This window comes from Bos taurus, chromosome 18, assembly GCF_002263795.3.
Source record: "Bos taurus isolate L1 Dominette 01449 registration number 42190680 breed Hereford chromosome 18, ARS-UCD2.0, whole genome shotgun sequence".
Taxonomy (NCBI): domain Eukaryota; kingdom Metazoa; phylum Chordata; class Mammalia; order Artiodactyla; family Bovidae; genus Bos; species Bos taurus.
The window spans coordinates 47,211,007-47,231,934 of record NC_037345.1 but is presented as its reverse complement, the minus strand read 5'-3'; the positions used below and the strand labels follow the sequence as shown (position 1 = coordinate 47,231,934).

The 20,928-nt window shown below is 38.7% G+C and overlaps 2 protein-coding genes and 1 pseudogene across 11 annotated transcripts; 1 reads left to right on the top strand and 2 right to left on the bottom strand.

Annotated features, from left to right (window-relative positions):
- Positions 1-2,179: 2,179 nt before the first annotated feature.
- Positions 2,180-14,160, bottom strand: ZNF829 (zinc finger protein 829). 9 transcript variants are annotated; one of them, XM_005219093.5, is made up of 5 exons: positions 14,072-14,160; positions 12,988-13,061; positions 10,159-10,285; positions 9,761-9,856; positions 2,180-3,919 (listed from the first exon to the last, which is right to left on the bottom strand). In XM_005219093.5, exons 2-5 carry the CDS (start codon positions 13,018-13,020, stop codon positions 2,940-2,942), a joined length of 1,236 nt encoding a protein of 411 aa, XP_005219150.1. In that variant the 5' UTR covers positions 13,021-13,061; positions 14,072-14,160; the 3' UTR covers positions 2,180-2,939. The 9 variants fall into 9 exon arrangements, with proteins under 9 accessions (XP_005219150.1, XP_005219148.1, XP_024834489.1 ...); XM_005219091.5 differs by lacking the exon at positions 14,072-14,160 and adding an exon at positions 13,651-13,953; XM_024978721.2 differs by lacking the exon at positions 14,072-14,160 and adding an exon at positions 13,718-13,953.
- ZNF568 (zinc finger protein 568) lies at positions 14,010-19,080 on the top strand. 2 transcript variants are annotated; one of them, XM_059877073.1, is made up of 4 exons: positions 14,010-14,389; positions 15,673-15,741; positions 18,172-18,251; positions 18,845-19,080. In XM_059877073.1, the coding sequence occupies exons 1-4, from the start codon at positions 14,010-14,012 to the stop codon at positions 18,937-18,939; spliced, it is 624 nt and encodes a 207-aa protein (XP_059733056.1). In that variant the 3' UTR covers positions 18,940-19,080. The 2 variants fall into 2 exon arrangements, with proteins under 2 accessions (XP_059733056.1, XP_059733057.1); XM_059877074.1 differs by having other exon boundaries at positions 14,251-14,525.
- On the bottom strand, positions 19,015-20,813 carry LOC107131425 (large ribosomal subunit protein uL22-like; annotated as a pseudogene).
- Positions 20,814-20,928: the final 115 nt, after the last annotated feature.

Below are 20,928 nucleotides of genomic sequence, written 5' to 3'. Positions count from 1 at the left end.
AGGAGATCCTGGTAAGGAACGTGGAACTAATAAGCCACCACCAACCGGAAGAATTCGGGAAAGGTCAAAAAGAGACACCACATGTCCAACCACCTCCCAGAATCCTTCTCACTGATATCCATCTTGGCTGAACAAGACGTGCACCACCAGGAAGGACTCTGAGTCAGCATGATTGGCTAAAAACAACCCGGGAACTATCCCATCACCATAAAACCCGAGACTGTGGGCCACGTGGCAGAGCAGTTCTGGGTTCCCTTACCCTACTGCTCTCTGCCCAGGTGCCCATTCCCAATAAAATCTCTTGGTTTGCCAACCCATGTGTCTCCTCAGACAATTCATTTCCGAGTGTTAGATAAGAGCCCAGTTTTGGGCCCTAGAAAGGGTCCCCCTTCCTGTAATACATACACGACTCAGCTGGGTCCTCGAGTTCAGATCTCACAAGGCTGCAGTCAAGGTGTTGACCACAACAATCCTCAACTAGGGAAGAAGTTGCTTCCAGGATCACATAGTTGTTGGCAGAATTCAATTCCATGTGAACTGCTGGACTGAGGACCTCCATTTTGTGCTGGTTGTGGGCCAAAGTCTACCCACTATTTCTTGCCACATGGGTCTCTCCAATGTACAGCTCACAACAGAGCTGCTGCTGCTGCTGCTGAGTCGCTTCAGTCATGTCCGACTCTGGGCCAAAGATAAAACCCTTTCCCCTGCACTGGCAAGTGGACTCTCAACCACTGGACCACCAGGGAAGTCCCAGTCTATACAGTTTAATCTAAATACAGATCTAGTTGCCTGCCAACCCTCAAAAGTTTTTCTACATAATGTGCTTGTATGCTTCTGTGTGTGTGCTTAGTTGCTTAGTTGCTTAGTTGTGTCTGATCTTTGCTACCTCACGGACTGTAGCCAGCCAGGCTCTTGTGCCCATGGGATTTCCCAGGCAAGAATACTGGAGTGGGTTGCCATTTCCTTCTCTAGGGCATCTTCCCAACCCAGGGATTAAATCCACGTCTCCTGCTTGGCAGGTGGATTCTTTACCACTGAGCCACCAGGGAAGCCCCAACATTTGGAGGAGCATTGTCAATATTTATTGTTATCATATTTTAATTTTTTCCCATTCTGGAAAAGAATATGATGTACAGATTTTCTGAGAAGGAAGTGATTATTAACAATATTTCATGTCTTTCTCTTTTTTGACAATTGGGTTTTCAACTATTCTTGACAAATAGGTTTTTTGCTGGGTATGAGATAATTGTGCAGCATGAAGTACAAGGTGTTAATGTAGGCTTATTCACCCATTCTTTGTCTCTGAGTTTTCTTAGTGTTTTTTTTTTATACTTCATGTTGAATAAGGAATAAGTGTTGCTAAGATGCTTTTTTGCAAACATTACAGCCATAGGTCCTTTTTTCATTATAAATTCTTTGATATAAATTATGATGAAACATGGTAAAAGTCCTTTCCATAAATAATAATGTTGAAAATATTAATGTTAATTTTGGATAACTACCGGCTACATTCTTACTATATGTTAGTAAGACTCCCATTTTTCACTTAACTCAAATGAGTTAAATCCTTGCAACAATCCAACATAACCATCATTAGTAATTATACAAAAAAAAGTATAAAGCAACACTTTTTCTAAACTGTTTACATATTTGGTTGTATGTGCACATGCATGTAAAAAACTTAAAAAAAAAAAGGTTTCAATGGATAAAAATAAATTCATAATAGTGATTATGAGGGAATTGGGGATTATTGGCAATTTTTTACAGAGAGAAAATATTCATTAGTTATTTCAACATTGAAATTAAATGTTTTGAAATTTCAAACAAAAAAAGTACTAAAGTTGCATTTAGAAGGCAACTTCTGTAACTACAAAAGTTTAAACAGGCACCAAAATATTTATCAGTAGTTATTTAGCAAAATGAGAGTCAACCACAGAAAAGATTATGACACCATTAAAAATAATAATACATAAACATCTGTACTTAAATAGTAGCGTGATAAAAGCAGGTTATGGTACAACATGTACCATATGTACAACATGTATATCATGATTACATGAAATAAAGCCTGCAAGGATATACTATGATAATTTGAAAGCAGTCATTTCTGTTTCACAGGCTTATAAATCTTTCTTTGTGCCCTCTGTTTTTTTTTTTTAACAAGAAAATACTAACAAGCTATCTTCAAATACAAATTTATAATTCCACCATGAATTCAAAGATAGCCTATGCAACACAATTTACAGTGTAGGATGATGTAGGCCACAGAAATAGAAGAGATGGTCCTAAAACATAGAATTTTGGGGACAGAATTTTTTGAGGGAAAAGGGGGTTTAATTTAGACCTTGAATTCACATTATTAAATACATTTGATTAATGTTATACATAAAATTACAAACACATTAGAAAAAATAGTGTTAACAGTGTAATGGGTTGAACTATATTGGAAGTCCAACCCCTGGTATGTTAATGTGATAGTACCTGGAAATAAGGTCTCTGTAGATAAAATCAAGTTAAGATGAGGTCCTTATGGTGAGCCCTAATCCAATATGACCTGTGTCTGTATAACAGAACAGATGCAGAGACACACAGAGAACGTAGTATGAAGATGGAGGCAGAGACAGCAGCAATGCTTCTATAAGCCGAGGCATGTCAAAAACTGCTGCTATAAGAAGCTAGAACGGTGTGCAACAGATTCTTCCTGAGTCCCTAGAAGGAATCAAACTTGCCAGCAACTTTGATTTTGGGTTTCAAGTCTCAAAAACTATGAGAGAATAAGTTCTGTTGTTTTAAGCCACCTTGTTTTGTGGTACTTGGTACTTCATTACAGCAACCCTAGGAAACTATTACACAGAAGAACCTTCAGTTTTTTCCCCTTGCATTTTTGCATCACTTGTTTTAAAAATATTACTATCAAGTTTATCAAAAGGAACTATCACTTATCCATTATGAGTTCCTTCATGGCGGATGAGGTCAGAGCGACTACCAAAGGACTTCCCACATTCTTTACAGTCATAAGGTTTCTCACCAGTGTGAATTCTTTGATGACGAGTAAGGTTTGAGCCTTTATTAAAAGCCTTTCCACACTCATTACATTCATATGGTTTTTCACCTGTATGGATTCTCTGATGTTGAATAAGTTCTGAGCTCTGAATAAAGGCCTTTCCACATTCTTTACATCCATAGAGTTTCTTGCCAGTGTGAATTCTGTGATGGTTAGTAAGTGTTGAGGCACTACTAAAGGCCTTCCCACATTCCTTACACTCATAAGGTTTCTCACCAGTGTGCATTCTGTGGTGCTGAATAAGCCTTGAATGTTGAGTAAAGGCTTTCCCACATTCCTTACATTCATAAGGTTTCTCACCGGTATGAATTCTCAGGTGTGGAAAAAGTTGTGAACTCTTAGTAAAGGCTTTTCCACATACTTTACATTCATAGGGTTTTTCACCAGTGTGAATTCTCTGATGATCATTAAGGTTTGAGCAATAATTAAAGGCCTTTCCACATTCCTTACATTCATAGGGTTTCTCACCAGTGTGAATCCTCTGATGTTGAGAAAAATACGAACTACAATTAAAAGCCTTGCCACATTCTTTACATTCATAGGGTTTTTCACCAGTGTGAATCCTCTGATGTCGAGTAACAAGTGAGCCACGACTAAAGGATTTCCCACACTCCTTACATTCATAGTTTTTTTCAGCAGAATGAATTCTTTGATGTTGAATAAACTGTGAGTTTTGATTAAAGGCCTTTCCACATATTTTATATTCACAGGATTTCTCTTCATTAATAGTTTTTTGATGTGGAATGAGAAATGTCGGCTGATAAAAAGTGGGTAGGTCTTCATGGGTAAATATTACTTGACTAAAATGTCTCTTCTTTAGAGATAATAACTTGGTCTCACACATGGATTCCAGATCTGAAAGAAAACAAAAAGGCATATGCTTATTTTTCTTATTCTGGGAAAGGTTAAACTTCTGAAAAATGCAAAGATTAAATTGAAAATAATATTTGGGAAAGTAAACAGTTAGATAGTTCTCAAACATGGCTAAGCAATTTGTAAAATTGTTAAGGAAAGCACAGACATTAAGGAGAGGCAATAGAGGAAGCTGAAGAGAACCTGGTGGGGATCAGAATCACCTGCAACTTCAGCAAGTCCACATTATTCAGGGCTATCCTCCACATTATATAGTGATTCTAAGCATATATACATTTATATAAGCACATACTCACAGAGCACCATACTATGTCTTGTAATTTGTGGATAACTGTCATGCTTTCAGGACTACTGAGGAATAAATGTGTTGAAATGTATAAATGGGTATAGTGGAGGGTTAGTGACTTTAAGCAAAGGGTATATTGTTGGCAAATTCACATTGGGGGACAGCCCACAGCAAGTCTAGGGTGCTGAATGAAACTGGTGAGAATGGTAGACAGGTAAATCACTTCTGTGAATAGAGCCTGGTACATGTTGGGGATGCAGTGAAAATAGTTTGCTTTCGAATTCTGTGATGCTGATGCCAGGACAAAGAAATGGAATCTTCATGCCATGGCAGTCACTAAGAAGGGAGGTAGCTTGAGTGTAAGAAAGAAGAGAATAAGAATGAAACAGTCTCTGTGAGAAAAGAGGATTTTCCATCACTCTGCATTATATCTGTTAATGACCATGAAAACACTGTAAGTACTGATTTGGGATTTACAAATAAATTTCAGTGAGTAAATGAATTCATAAATATAGAATTTGTGACTTAATGAGGGACAACTATATTTTTTTTAAAAGGGGGCATAATTTCTGTTAAAAATGGCAGACTGTAGGTATAAGTTTACCAATGCTTTTCATGAATCCATAAGAAAATTACACTAAAAGCTTAACAAAGGGAAAGGAAAACCCCATGAGGATAAAAGATACTGGAGAAGAAACAGAACTTGGAAACTGGAAAGTCAATGGATGAGTGATAAGTGACTGCAGACCACAGAATACTAAACAAGCTCCAGTGGGTGAATTCCACAGTATTGATTCATGGTGCAAATCCCTTCAAATACATAAGAACTGGAGGCATCAGGCACTTCTAATAGCAGAGTGCAGAGCAGAGTAAAAGCTGAAGGATGAATTCAAAGAGTGTATCTCCTCCCCATCCCACAGGAAAGGATGATTATAGTGTTCCATTCTCAAAGAAAACTAGAAATCTAGAAAAATGGAACCAGAGAAAATCTGGAGTCAGGAACATCCAGCATAGGCAGGGACATTGGTACTGAACTGGGCAGAAAGAATTAACAGAAAATATACATACTTGTGATATTAAAAAAAAATGTATTTGGTCTTTGTTCCCAGCTTCAAAAACCACTGGACTATCTTTCATTATTCACAACAAGGGTCTTTTGATCATATCTGACTTTATGATAAAGAGGTGATTCACAGTGGATCCTTTGTTTCAAGGGATGGGGCTGGTCACACTTGCCTAAATAATGACACTCCAGTAAAATACTTGGAAGGATTGGAGGAAGCTTCCTGGTTGGTGAACTAATCTATGTACCAGATGGGTACAAGGTCAACAGCACAAAGAGTGGATAAGGAGAAGTAAAATTATTTTTGTATGTGACTGTTACCAGCATAAAACATACTGTTACATTTCTGAAAGCCCCATGATAACTACAAAGAAGACACCTTATAGAAGATAAACAAAAGAAAAAGAAAGGAGTCAAAGCATATCAATACAAATAAAGAAAGAAAATGAAGGCAGCAAGGGAGGGAAAGAGGGACAAAAGAACTACAAGGACAGAAAATAATAAAATAGCAATAGTAAGTTGTTACTTATTAACAATAACTGTAAATGTAAATGGATCAAACTCTCAAATAAAAAGAGAATGGCTGAATGGAGAAAACAATACCGTAAGCCCCCTACAGACAAACCTTCAAGTTGCAAACTTTAAAAAATGCAAAAGTACATCTTTCACATGTCCAATCACATAACTCACGTGTCTGGTGTACACTGTCACGTGTGTGCATCCTCTACAAGTGGTTGTGCTTTTGTATATTTTACTGTATAGTACTATAGAGTGCAGTACTACAATATCTTTATTTCAAGCCCAGGATGTCCAGAAGCAAGCATAAAAGCAGATGGTGAAAAAATAAATAAATAAATAAAAAAGCAGATGGTGATACCAGCCACATTAACAGAAAAAAAGGATAAAAATTTTTAAGATAATAGGATAATCCTATTAGATAAGAATAAGATAATAAGATATTATCCTATTCCTTCCAGACTACCTTTTCCACTAGACAAATCATTTGCAATTTACCAATCTTTTTAAACTTAATATCTAATTTTAAGAGAACTTGGTCCCTAATGAATAGCAAATAATAAGTGAAACAAAGATACATTTCCCCAGATAATTAAATAATCCTCAAGTGAACATGAAAAATACACTGGTATGGCACTGGAAAGACATTAAGTATTTACCCTTTTGTATGATTTTCAATTGTAGATATATACTCAAAAATGGGGCATATGTATACCAGTTTAAGTAGTAACAGATGAGAAAGGCAATACCATTTTATACTTTCACCAAGAATGCATAAGAATTTCTAAGTCCCCACTCACAGCTGTCGTTATCCAGCTTCCTACTTTTCCATGATAGTAAGTGAAAAGTGATATTTCATTACTGTCATTATTTGCATTTGTAATTATTAAGTGTCAACATCTGAAAGGCTTATTAATTAGCATTTTAACCTCATTAACCTTTATCAGTATTTTTATTGGGTCACTAACTTCTTCCTATTAATTAGCAACTATCTTCCGATCTACTCTGCATTAAATTTATCTATTGTGTCCTTCATTTAACAGAAATTCTTAATTTTGATGTATTTTCAGTTCATGATTTTGCTTTATGGTTTGTACTTTTGGAGTTTTATTTATTTACTGACTTAAATAGCATTTAAAGGAAAAAGGGGAAAACAAAAGTTTCAAAACTAGAGTGTAATGCCCTGTTGCTACTGCTGCTGCTAAGTTGCTTCACTCGTGTCCGACTCTGTGCGACCCTATAGATGGCAGCCCACCAGGCTCCCCTGTCCCTGGGATTCTCCAGGCAAGAACACTGGAGTGAGTGTCATGCCCTATTAAGTATGTCTAATAAACACTTTCTTTCTAATATACATTAAAAGTACTGGAAAGGAGGCAATTTTACCGAAGGGCAATGTCACTAGGATATGTGGACTATAGTTATAAAAGAAATTTTGAAAAATACAGGTGCTCATGGAAAAGAATAAAGGAAACAATGTCAACACAGAGCAGTGAGCAGGTTTTTTAAAATGCTATAGTACCATTCTAGTATGGTATTCAGACACAGGTAGACAAGCAAATGGAACATAATAAAGTCCAGAGACAGACTTATAGATATGGCAACACATGATTTATGGCAAAGTAGTCTTATATAGAGAGAAAGTCTTTCCAGTAGACCTTGCTGGGTCAACTGCATATTCACATGGGGGAGAAAATGAAATTTGACTCCTACCTCATACTACATCAAATATCACCTCCAAGGAGCTGGAGATCTAAATGTAAGAGGTAAAGCAACAAAGCTACTAGAATATAAAACTGGAAGTATTTTCATGATTTTGGAGTAGGCAGTGAATCCTACACAAAACACAAAAAGCAACAATTATAAAGGAAAAGATAGGTAAGCTTGTCTTCTTAAAATTAATAACATCAAAAGACAACACTAAGAGAATAAAAAGGAAGTGATAGAGGTAGATATTTACAAAGGCTCATATTCTGACTATACAAAGAGCTCCTTCAAATCAGTAAGAGAAAGAAAGACAACCCAATGAACAGAACCAAGAAACTTAAATGGGCAAGTCACAGAACACACACACATGCACATAAACATACCACAGGATGGCTAACATTAAAAGGTCTGGCAATATCAAGAACTGGCAAGAATGCAGAGCAATAGCAACATTCATATTGCTATTGGAAATATAAATTGGCATAACCACTTTGGAAAACTGGCATTATTAAAACTGAACCAACACATATCCTGTTACCTAGTAACTCCATTCCTGTGTATACACCAAAAAGAAATGTGTATATATATGCACCAAAATATATGTACACAGATGTTCACAGCAGCATTATGTAAAACAGCTAAAAACTGGAAAACAACCCAATAGTCAGTAGTAGAAAGGACACTTAATTTATAATAATTAGCAATACAGAATAAATAATGTAAAATATATCCATAGAATGGAATACCACATTGCACTGAGAATGAACCAACATTAGCTATATGCAATAAATGCATGTATATTATCACCCTGCTTATTTAACTTATATGCAGAGTACATCATGAGAAATTCCGGGCTGGATGAAACACAAGCTGGAATCAAGATTTCTGGGAGAAATATCAATAACCTCAGATACATAAATGACACCACCCTTATAGCAGAAAGCGAAGAACTAAAGAGCCTCTTGATGAAAGTGAAAGAAAAGAGAGTGAAAAAGTCGACTTAAAACTCAACATTCAGAAAACTAAGATCATGGCATCTGCTCCCATCACTTCACGGCAAATAGATGGGGAAACAATGGAAACAGTGACAGACTTTATTTTTTTGGGCTCCAAAATCACTGCAGATGGTGACTCTAGCCATGAAATTAAAAGATGCTTGCACCTTGGAAGAAAAGTTATGACCAACTTAGACAGCATATTAAAAAGCAGAGACATTACTTTGTCAACAAAGGTCCGTCTAGTCAAAGCTATGGTTTTTCCAGTAGTCATGTATGGATGTGAGAGTTGGGCTATAAAGAAAGCTGAGCACCAAAGAATTGATGCTTTTGAACTGTGGTGTTGGAGAAGACTCTTGAGAGTCTCTTGGACTGCAAGGAGAGCCAACCAGTCCATTCTAAGGAAATCAGTCCTGAGTATTCATTGGAAGGACTGATGCTGAAGCTGAAACTCCAATACTTTGGCCACGTGATGCGAAGAACTGACTCATCTGAAAAGACCCTAATGCTGGGAAAGATTGAAGGCAACAGAAGGGGACAACAGAGGATGAGATGGTTGGATGGCATCACTGACTTAATGGACAGGCATAAGCAAGCTCCGGGAGTTGGTGATGGACAGAGAAGCCTGGTGTGCTACAATCCATGGGATTGCAAAGAGTCGGACACAACTGAGCAACTGAACTGAACTGATATGCAATAACATGGATGATGTATCCCATGAAGGTGAGAAAGAAAAACAAAAGCATAAGTACTGTATGATTCCACTTACATGCAACTCAGAAACAGGCAAAAATTACTTCATAGAGTTAGAAGTCAAGATAGTGTGTATTTTTCAGGAGGACAAAGAGGGGAGTGATTGGGAAAGGGTTCTGAAAATTACAGCTAAGTAATTTTCTGGAAAGTAGATAAAATGAAAACCAGTAGATAAAATGATAAATTGGAAAAGAAAACACAAATACACACACACACACACACACACACACTTCTTAGGGTGGGAATATCTACTCTTACATAAGTCTAAATGCAGCATATCCAATGAAGGAATGAAATCTAAAAAGTGGGTAGAATAACGGCCTTGGAAATGAAGAAGGAAGGCATTAATACTTGCTACGTTGGACAGAGAAAAAAGTATAAGAGGAAAAAAAACAAGATATATCTTTTATGGAAGAGGCCTTGGGTTTTTGTAGGGAGTTTCCTGATAACATCCTACAGGTAGTATCTCCTCAGGCTCTACTCCTGCACTATCATCTCTTGCTTACCTGAACAAAGGCCTCTGGTCAGTTCTCTGTCAATCATCCAGGGCTCTTTTCCTTGTTCCAAAAGGGAGATCACAGCCGGTTTAGAACTAGAAAGTCCTGATCACAAGAAAAGACACGGGACATGGTTATGCTGTTGGTGTCCCAGAAATCAGATCCAGTCCTTTGGTGATCAAGAGAGATGCCACTACAGGAAGGACGAGAGAAAAAATGAAGATGAAGCTTCAGCCATATCCCAACAGAGCTGCCCATTTCCAGCTATCCCATTCCATTCCAACTCAACCATTCCTTGGAGGACAGAGAGCAGGAATTTAGCTGGTTACCTGGAATGAGTAATTCACAGTGGAGAAAGGAGACATTCCCAAGAGCAGACTCTGAATTGGGGGGACAGTCATCCTTACCCACTGAAACCAGGTTGCTGAAATTCTCCAACATCACTTCTTTGTATAAATTCATCTGACCAGAGTCCAGGCATTCCCATTCCTCCTGAGAGAAGTTTATAGACACGTCCCTGAACATCATTGACCCCTGAAAATAACACACATGCTTTCACAATGGAAGGAGAGAAGAAAATGATGATAGTAAATGAGATGATAGAGAGCTCTACAGAAAAGGACAGATTATTAAGCAAATTGAAGGAGCTGGATCCTATTATATCAGCCAAGCCATATCTGCTATGTACAGAGGGATCTGTCTAGGAGTGTGCAAATAGAGTGGACTTTTCCAATGAGATGAAATAGCAAGCCTGCAGCTCAGTGCCTGGCCACAGTAAAGTCTGCATAAATAAGAGTCCCTTCCCATGTTCCCTTTAAGCCCTAAAAGAGGGGGAAATGTGATAGACTTTAAAAAATACTTTATGTTATATTTTGGAGTAAAATTTCAGAATATCAGGGAAAAACAGAACTTTTTAAAACCTTGTGTGGATCACATTAAAAATTTTCAGAAATCGGAATGGGAATGGATGACTCAACAGCACTATTTAAAATAAGAAAATGAAATGATCCCTTTATTTTTTAATTAATTAATTAACTGCATGTGGGATCTAGTTCCTTGACCAGGGATCAAACCTGGGCCCCCTGTTTTGGGAGTGCAGAGTCTTAGCCACTAGAACACTAGGGAAGTCTCTAATTCCTTTAATATTACAAAGGACAACAAATTTTGGCAGAGAATTCAATACTCAAAGTTAATATGAAGATTATATACCAAGCAATATTAAATACCAAGCTAGTATGAAAACTAGCTCAAGACAATTCTAGATTCATAGAGAATGAATGTTAAATTTTCTCCTGTCCAGCTTTTCTTGGGAAGGTACTGGCTTATGTGTGCCATCAAAACTAGAGAATAAGCAAATGAAAGGTATTATATTCGGAAGCTAGGAAACTAACATAAGAATGGTGAATGAAGTCCAGTATAATTGTAAAAGGCAAGGCCCAGGATAATATATGGGAGCAGATCCAGAGACTAATACCTAGGAATAGGAGGATAAAGGACTATGGGAAAGAAATGGACTACGGAGCAGAGAAAGGAGTTCAGGTTAAGGAAATAAAGCAGCTTAGGACTATATGTCCTCCTTTTCACAATGCAAGCTTCTAGCCTGAAGTAAGCCTAAGATCAGAGAACAGGCTTTAAATAAAATTTGCACATTATTACACTCAACCAGAGAGTGTAATTACTAAAATAAGTCTGATCTTGTGACTGAAAATAACCAAAAAATACTGAAGAGTGATCAAAAAAATTTTAGAGACTGCACAAGCTTTTATCCAGGGCAACAAAAAAATTTGCCATAGAGTTGAGAGTGGAAATTTTGGGAAAAAAATATTCTTTTCCTTGCTTCCTATGAAGTCCTGCTTATTTCAGAGTGTTGGTTATAAGTTGATTTGGTTTTTCAGGTACACAGTCATGTCATCTGCAAAAAGTAATAATCTTACACCCTCTTTTCTAATTTTTAACCTAATTTTTCCTTTTGTTTAAGTGCTTTGGTTAATGCCCACAGAACAATGTTAAATAACATTGGTAATGGTGTGTACCCTTGTCTTTCTCTGATTTTACTGGGAATATTTCAGATATTTCCAGATCAAACATTAGGTTAGCTTCTGAAAACAAATTTCAGTGTATTCCCCACTGCAGTATACTACCTTCCTAGAATATTAATACTGGGCAATATCTTCAATATAGAGCTGGTGAGTATAATTAGAGGTTGATGGGAGAGGGGAACCAGATGCTCTGTTTGGGCTTTGGCACAGGAGAATGGATTGGAAGGACTCAACTCTTTCTGAAGAAATTCAGATAGAAAGGCCTTAAGCTTATTTGAGAAGACTGATTCTCTTTTTGATTTTCTTTGCCTCTGTACCAAACACACATTCTTAAAATTGAGAGTTCTAAACTTAGTTCCATGAGAACTGAATTTCAGCTCCAAATTTATACCTTGTGAAGATAGTATCCCTATTCTGACTCTTCTACCTGGGTACACTCTAATACTCAAATAAAAAAAAAATAACGTGATTGATAGCCTTGTGATTGGTGAGTTCCCCAAGATGAGACATGTTGAAACATAAGTGAATAAAGATATTTTTGTTTCTTCTAGTTAGAAGGAGACTCCAAAATTCTAGCTGCCTGCCAGCCCTCCACCCCCTTCCTGAGATAAAGCAAAGACTTCATGTCTCATACAACTGATTTGAAGAATAAACTATAACTCATTCATGAAAAAAATAATATGTACCTTTGAAAAATTGTATTTACAAAGATCATTTGATGACAGAGGAGAATACTTTTTTGGCCTGGAGAATTCCACAGACAGAGGAGACTGGCAGGCTACAGGCCTTGGGGTCGCAAAGAGTCACACATGACTGAGTGACTATCACTCAAAATGGTAAATGAAGTGTAATTTGATTTTGGAAAAACAACTAAAATACACAAAAATATTAACACTGGTTTTTGAATAGTCCTATTTTACTTTTTTCTTGGTAATTGTTTTGAAACTCTCTAAAATAGTCATGCTTTTAAAGTCATAATAAATATTGCCTTTAAAAAGAAAAAAATTTGACAAACAGAAGTGGAGCCGTTTTCCAAATAAGTAAACATTAGGTATATGGGAGTTACTGTGCTTCAGTAGCAGGCTCAACTATCCTTTTCTCCAGTAGGAAAATCATAGGAACTTATCATCAAATGATATACCTTTATTAAGCATTAACTTTCAGAAGACAGAAAGCAATGAGGAAATCCCAACATACCTTGGACACTGTTTGCAGAAGTTCATCATGCATTCTTTCCTTCTCTTTTGAGCCTCACCTGGAGAAGGGTAGAACTGGGAGAGTAGAAAGTAAGGGTAAGACACTGGTCAGGTCACAAGTCAGCCCCAGCCCAGCCCCATCCTCATCCCCACCCCTCAGTACACACAGGTAAAGGAGATCAGAGGAAAATGGGGTATCCCGTCCATTCCCAGTGTCTCAGAAGAAAGCTGCGGTTACTGCTGTTGAGGACTCCAATCAAACCAAACTTCACAGAGGTTTCCTAAGAACTGAACTCTGGAGTAACAACCGCACAGCTGATCAGACTCGTACATTCCGCACGTGCGTGCATGCTTAAGACGCTTCAATCGTGTCCAACTCTGTGCAATCCTATAGCTTGTAACCTGCCATGCTCCTCTGCCCAGGGCATTCTCCAGGCAAGAATACTGGAGTGGGTTGCCATGCCCTCTTACGATCTTCTTGACCCGCGTCTTAAGGGATCGAACCCGCGTCTCTTAAGTCTCCTGCATTGGCAGGCAGGTTCTTTACCACTAGCGCCACCGGGGAAGCCCATACATTCTGCACAGTCATACTTAAGAGAACACAAACTGCACATCCTCACACACAGAGTCAAACGTGGTAACACAGACACAATCGCTAACTCACCACAGGACGCATAATTACACTCGCACAGTTGCAGGCACCCCACTGTCTTGGTGTTATGAGCACGTACTACCATAGGGACACATAGTCACAATTCCACAATGACAGGCATCCTATATCTGCATACGAGTCGCATAACTTCCCCCCTTCTCACTCCATTCCGCCAGCACAGAAGCTCCGTATAGGTCTCCAGTTTCTTCAATTTAGACCTTTCGGGTCCCCTGAGGTCCGAACCTGCACAGCTGAACCAGGTCCCCAGGGGCCCACGATCTCTGGCCTCACGAATCTAATGGTCCCGCCAGGCGTGATGAAAATTTCGAGTTCCCGCGAGAAGAGTGACAGGCCGCCAGGCCCTCTGGGAAATGTGGTCCAGAGTTGTCCCCACGGCCGAATTGATTCCTCTCAGCGCCCTGCCTGGACCCACCCGAAACGACTGCTCCTTCAATTCAGAGGTTAGCCAGGTCTCGGAGTTGCAATTCGAGGTATCTCAGCACGCTGGGGCTCAGCTACCCGATAGGACCTGGCTCACCCCCTCCTCACACAGGAAGCGCCTGCTCCTTTCTGGCCGGAAGTTGACTCCGGCCGCGGGACCTTCTGGGAGGTGTTGTGTTGTGGAACGTCCGTTGGGAGGCGGGCGCGGAGGGATGGTTCGGAGTTACCCGCACCTGACCTTCCCGAGTGTCGCCTGCACCCGGCGTCCCAGACACTGCGCGCTAGATGCGCACTCGGGTGTTTCCGGCAGGTGACGCTACCGCGTCCTCGGAGCGGGACTTTAAGGAGGCCGTGAAACATTCTTGGCTGAAGCAACGCGCGAGGCTGGCGGGCGGAGCCTTTAAGGAGGCCCCGAGTGGAATAGTGGCAGTGCGGAGTTGCTGCGGGTGGGAGTGCGCCCCTGGAGAGTGGTTGGAGTTCTCAGAACAAGAAACTGGTGGAGAATTAGAGTGTGTGTGTGATTATGATGGTCTGTGGCGTTTCGATGCTCTGTGTGTGTGAGAGAGAGAGAGATTGTGATGTGAGGATGATGAGGGGTGTGGTTATGTGGGTGTGATGGAATGCTTGTGACGGGATGTTTGTGTCATGTGATGTTTGTGATTGTGATTTATGATAACGTGCGGTGTTGTCTGTATGATTATCAGATAGATGTACAGTGTGTGTGAATGTGATGAAATGTTTGTGATTGTGATGTGTAGTGGTTCTTGTCTTACCTCAGTTGACTTCTGTTGTCGCCTTTTGGCATAATTGGCAACCGCTTGAAAGAAATTTCTGTATCTGGTTTCACGTGGTCTTTCCTCCCCGTTGGTCATTCTTTCTTAGTCTGCTTCCCAGCGCTCTTTGCACACCCCCTCCCCCCCCCCAGCCATACTTAGCCCTGTTCTGTTACTTTCCAGTTTCCCTTGGTGATCTTTTTCAGATGTATTATTTCATCTTCCTATGGCTTCTTTTATTATTTGTATTAGTTATTGTGATCATAGTAATGCTGCCTAACAAACCACTTTTAAACTCAGTGGCATGCAACAGTAAGCATTTATTCTCTTATTCACAGGTTTGCAGAATCTCTGTGTTCAGGTTATGTAGGCTGGGCTTGCCTGGGAGGCTGGGCTGCAGAATCCATTCAGACCGGCTCCACATGTGTTCTTTATGCAACTCAGGAAAAAAGGACAGTGGTTACCAGGACATGTTCTTCTCTTGGTGAATCACCAGAGTACAAGATAATCATAAAAACCTCTGCTCCCAAGTATACTAATGTTACAGATGCCTGAGCTTAACATTAATTACACCCACAGTCAGAGGGCAAGGCAAAATTAGATGGCAAAAAGTGTGAATGTCTAATCCTGTTAGAGGTGGGTGAAGAATTGGGACTAAGATTTCAATCTGCATCATTAGGAAACACGCCTCTTTATCCTGGTAAATGTCTTTTAGTCCACGGTTCTCTTTTGTCTGTTAATATTGTTTTTCAGGTTTTGTTACTATATTTTCCAGGCATTTCATTTTACAACCCCTTCCCTTTATGTCTTTATACTTCAGGTCTGTTTCTTATAAAGAGCATTTTGCTGGGCTTTTCCCCCTTTTATCCTGTTTGACTTATTTTAATAGGTGAGTTTAATTCATTTACATTTATTGTGGTTGCTGATAAAAATTTGCTTTATTTTCTATTATGCCTTCTTTTTAATTGAGCAGGTTTACCTTATCCCCTTTTCTCTCTCCACTGCTTTGGTTTCCTATCCTTGAGTTTTTAACATGCATGTTTATCAAAACCCAAACTAAATAAGATTTTAGAACACTTGAACTACAAACTATCCACCCAGTTTTTTTTTTTTTTATCTGATACATTGCTTTCCTCTAATTTTAATTACCTGAAATTAGTAGTATTTCATTTGCCTGTGATATACAGTTGACCTTTCAACAGTATGGGGATGTGAATCCCCTCCCCTTCTTTTGCAGTCAAAAATCCAAGTAGAACTTTACAGTTGGCTCTGTGTATCCTAGATTCTGCAACTGCAGATTCAACCAACCTCAGATTGTGTAGTAGTACTGTAATATGATTGATTGAGAGCAAATCTGTGTATCAGTGGACTCATGCAGTTCAAACCCATGTTGTTCAAGGGCCCACTCTGTGTGTATGTGTGTGTATTTAAAATTATGGGAAAGTAGAGAGAACATAAAAAATGACATAAAATTTGCTGTCATGATATCTTTACTCCCATGTTCATTGAAGCATTATTGAAATAGCCAAGATTTGGAAACATCTTTCCATTAACAGATAAATGGATAAAGAAAATGTGGCATATGCATACATTGGAATATTACTCAGCCTTAAGAAAAAAGTAAATCCTGCCGTTTGTGACAACATGGATGAACCTTTAGGACGTTATGAAATAAAAGAAGCCAGTTTCAGGACAAATACTACACAGTTCTTTTATATGAGCTATCAAAAATAATCAGATTCAAAGAAACAGAGAGTAGAATGGTTATTGCCAGGGGCTGGGAGAGAGGGAAATGGGAAATTGTTTTCCAGTGAGTGCAAAGCTTCGGTTATGTAAGATGAATAAACTTTGGAGACCTGTACGACAGAGTACCTATATTTTAAAAATGGTATTATGCACTTTAAAATATGTTGAGAATAGATCTCATATTCAGTGTTCTTACTGAAAAAACTAAACAGCACAAGGAAATTTTTGGAGATGATGGATATGTTTAGTACCTTGGTCATGGTATTGGTATCATAGATACATATGTCCAGACTCATCAGGATATATACATTAAACGTGCAGTTTTTTGTGAATCAGTTATACCTCAATAAAGGAAAAAAAAAAAACCCTGCAAAAATTTACTGTCTTAACCATTTTCAAGTCTTCTTGAAACCACTTTCAAGTTCAGTGGCATTATATCCACATTGCTATGCCACCATCACCACTGTCCATCCATAGAACTTTTTTATCTTGTGAAACAGAAACTCTGTACCTATTAAATAATAAGTCCCCATTCTTAACAATCCTCCAGTTCCAGGCAACCACGATTCTACTTTCTGTCTCTGTGAATTTGACGTTACCTCATTATGTACTCTGTATACCAGATTATATGGTATTTGTCCATTTGTGACTATTTTAACTTAGCATCTCTTTAAGGTTCATCCATGTTAAAGCATGTGTCAGAATTTCCATCCTTTTTAAGGCTGAATAATATTTCATTGATTGTACATACCATGTTTTGTTTATCCATCTGTTAATGAACAGTTGGATTGTTTCTATCTTTTGACTATTGCAAATAATGCTGCTATGGACATGAGTGTACAAATACCTGTTCAAATGCCTGCTTTCAGTTCTTTTGGATATATATCCACAAGTGGAATTTATGGATTGTATATTAATTCTGTTCTTAATTTTGTGACTGCCATACTGTTTTTCCTAGTGGCTATACCAGTTTATCAACATATTTTCTGAGCACCTACTAACAGGGGCAAAACAGACAAAAATAAATCCCTGTTTTCATGTATTTTATATGAGGAGATAGACAACATGCATGATAAATTACATAATTTGTTAGTGATAATGGACTTTGTAAAAACATAGAAATGGTGTGAGGGATATTAGGAGTATATCCCAGGCATAATGCTTCTCAAAATTTATTATAATTGAATGTTTTCTGTTTTTATTTCTTCTCTGTCATACAGAACAAGGATTAGTCTCCTCTCTTGTGTATGATTTTTTTTTACCATAGATGATAAATTAATATCATGTGACAATGTCACTGTGACATGAGTATAGTTCTCATTTCAAATGAGTATGGGAATCCTAAATTGCAACTCTTATTTACCTCAGTTGTCAAGATAGATAAGAAATGGAATAGCTGGACTTTTAATGCAACTCTCTTTCACTCCAAGTTTGGGGTTGCTGAAAATCTGAATGTTTTTTGACTCATCTTTATATCTGTCACTGCATTAGGCCTATACCTTTATGCTCACAAAAGATATTTGAGGAGGAGATATTATGTGAACCTGACTATTTTTATCCCCTTTGTTTCTAGACTCTTGGTGTTTCTATTGGTTCAACCTGAGTTGCTGAGTCTGAGTTGTCTTCCAAACTCCTGCTATCTCAGTATCTCTGGTCAGTGACTCCAGGAACTGTGAATTACAAGCAAGGAAGTCAGTTGTTTGGGACTATATTAATTATCTATTACTGTGTAATAAGGTAACTCAAAATTTAGTGGCTTAAACAACAATAAACACATTATCTCAACTTTGTGGGAAATGGGGAGGGTATTCTGACTCAGATATTTCATGAAGTTGCAGTCAGTTGTTGGTAGAGCTGCAGTCATCAGAAGGCTAGTGGGGACTGGAGGATTTGCTTCCAAGATGGCTAGCCAATTGGTGTTGGTTGCTGACAGAAGCCTCTCCCTAGGGCTGGTTGAATATCTTCATGTTATGGTAGCTGGCTTCATCCAAAGTACATGATCCAAAAATGTGCAAGACAGAAACAACAGTGTCTTTTATGACCTAACCTTGGAAGTCACACGTTGTCGTTCTGCAATATCCTATTGGTTAGACAGGTCAACTCTATTCAGTATGGGAGGGGTGTATCAGAAACATGAATACCAGAAGATAGTGATCCCTGGGGGTACCTTGAAGGCTAGTTCCCATAGGGATAGGGATGCAGTGAGAAGACATCAGGTAAATTGGATTTATATCATAAACCCACAGGTCCTGGCTCCACAAAGATAAGACAGATCTGTGATGTAAGGAGAAAGAAGCATGAAGAGCAGGTATCTGTTATGGAAGGAGACTTCCTGATCTGAGATCTTCCCCACCAGCTGGGGAGTCCTGAGATACAGTGGACCCTGGAATTTCTAGACCTGCACCCTATCTTAACCCCTCTGTATGGACTGTGGAAGGACTGAAGTACCTCTTAACCTTCAGAGATCAACAGTAGCAGTGTGACAATGAAGCGTTTGACTCGGATGATGGAAAGGACAGGTGAGGTGGCTCAGAGATGAGCAGAATTTAGGAGAGAGGATGTAAAAGGAGAAATTCAGTACTCCTACCAAGAAATTACACAAGTTACTGACTGTTGTCATGTTTTGTTTTATAATTTTGCTGTACCAGGTCTTAGTTGAGGCATTTGGGATCTAGTTCTCTGACCACAGATTAACCCTGGGCCCCCTGCTTTGGAACCATGGAGTCTTAGCCACTTGACCACCAGGGAAGTCCCTTTGTCGATGGTTTTTATTCACTTGACAAGTGCTTTTTAAATAAATTTTTCATGTACTTTATATTTTTCTTAAATACATTTTGATTTTTTTAAGTGCTGTTAAATATATAACTATAAACAAAAGTTTCCTGTTCCATTCCTTCCCATACCCTCTTCCCATTAGCCATCAGCAACTACTTGGAACACTTTTTTTCTGGATATTCTGGTATTCAGCTCTGCTTTCCTGAATAACATCCTCATACTGCTAATGTTTGATTTCTGTTTTAGATATTTCCTATTGACTTTTGACAGTGGAGGTGAGAATTTATCTGTTTTCTGCCTAACCCCTTCCTCATCACCTTCTCCCCATCCTGACTCCCACCCACTGTTCTTTCTCTTCTTTCTAATAGGGTGTTTTGTTGGAGGTTGAAGGTTGACCAGTGTCAGGATCTATATGCATTTTCTTTTGAGCTAGTCAATTTTCCCAGCAAGAAGTCCTAGACAGATTGAGGAGTATAAGCTGGAACGCTGGAAGGCAAACAAAGGAAAAAAGTTGAGGGAAGTACCTCATCTTTCATACCGACAGCTTTCACTTAATTTGCTTATTTTCTCTACATTGCTTCAACCCCACCTTATATTTAGTTCCTTGTTTTTCAGCCCCACCCCAATCTTCTGCTTGCAGAAGTAACTAGTGCCTCTATTCCTGAGGCTTTCAAGTGTTCTGCCATGGTTTCCCCAACATGAAGCTCAGTTAAGCTTCACCCTTCTCTAAGTTAGAAACCAGTCATCTGTCTGCTCTCTAGGTTTCAAACTTTTGTTGACATCTCTCTCTTTTTTTTTTTAACTTTTATTTGCATTTATTTTTTGCGGCATTTATTCCCAGGCCATAAGTTTGTGTTTCTTCGGTTTCTTCTGGGATATCTTTTTCTTCTGTGCAACTTTGTCTTCTGGTTTAGGAACAATCCATTCTTTTTCAGTAAGGATCATCTCAGTGTGGCAGGGAGAGCTCATGTGTGGGTTGATCCAACTATGAGCTCTGTAAGTCCTGCGCTGCATCTTAGGGGCTTTGTTCACCTGGATGTGCTCAATGACCAGAGAATCTACATCTAACCCCTTAAGTTCAGCATTACTCTCTGCATTTTGGGGCATGTGCAGTAAAAATTCAGCACTCTTTTTGGGCCACTGATCCTGCGTCCAGCCCCACTGTTTGGCCTATGCACACCTACCAACTCCACCATTGTAATGAAGGAATGGCACACATTGCTTCTTTAAAGTGACATCCTTCAGATACTTGGTGGCTTTTCTGATATGCATACCCTTTATGGCCTGGGAAGTTTCACAAGTGTTCTTAAAGTGAACACAAAGATTTGAACCTCTTGATGTGCATGATTTTGTGGGGTTTTCTGGGTCGAGTAAATAGCCCACCATTTTTGGAGATCACCTGAGGCTGCTTACTGGAAAACTAAGTGTTGACATCTCTTATCTGTCTTCTATATTCTTTGTCCTTGTGACATTTTTTTCTTTTGTTTCTTTCATTTTGCTTGTGTTTCAGAGAGAACAGAAATAAATACAAGTGTTCAGTTTGATTTCTAACCTG

Coding starts and splice junctions, on each gene's coding strand:
- ZNF568 (XM_059877073.1), top strand. CDS start 14,010: ATGTGGTCCAGAGTTGTCCCCACGGCCGAATTGATTCCTCTCAGCGCC. Junction 14,390..15,672: donor CACTCGGGTGTTTCCGGCAG/GTGACGCTACCG, acceptor TTTATACTTCAG/GTCTGTTTCTTATAAAGAGC. Junction 18,252..18,844: donor CTGCTATCTCAGTATCTCTG/GTCAGTGACTCC, acceptor ATAAACCCACAG/GTCCTGGCTCCACAAAGATA.
- ZNF829 (XM_005219093.5), bottom strand. CDS start 13,020: ATGCATGATGAACTTCTGCAAACAGTGTCCAAG. Junction 10,286..12,987: donor TTCTGCAAACAGTGTCCAAG/GTATGTTGGGAT, acceptor TGTTATTTTCAG/GGGTCAATGATGTTCAGGGA. Junction 9,857..10,158: donor CAGCAACCTGGTTTCAGTGG/GTAAGGATGACT, acceptor TCTTGTGATCAG/GACTTTCTAGTTCTAAACCG.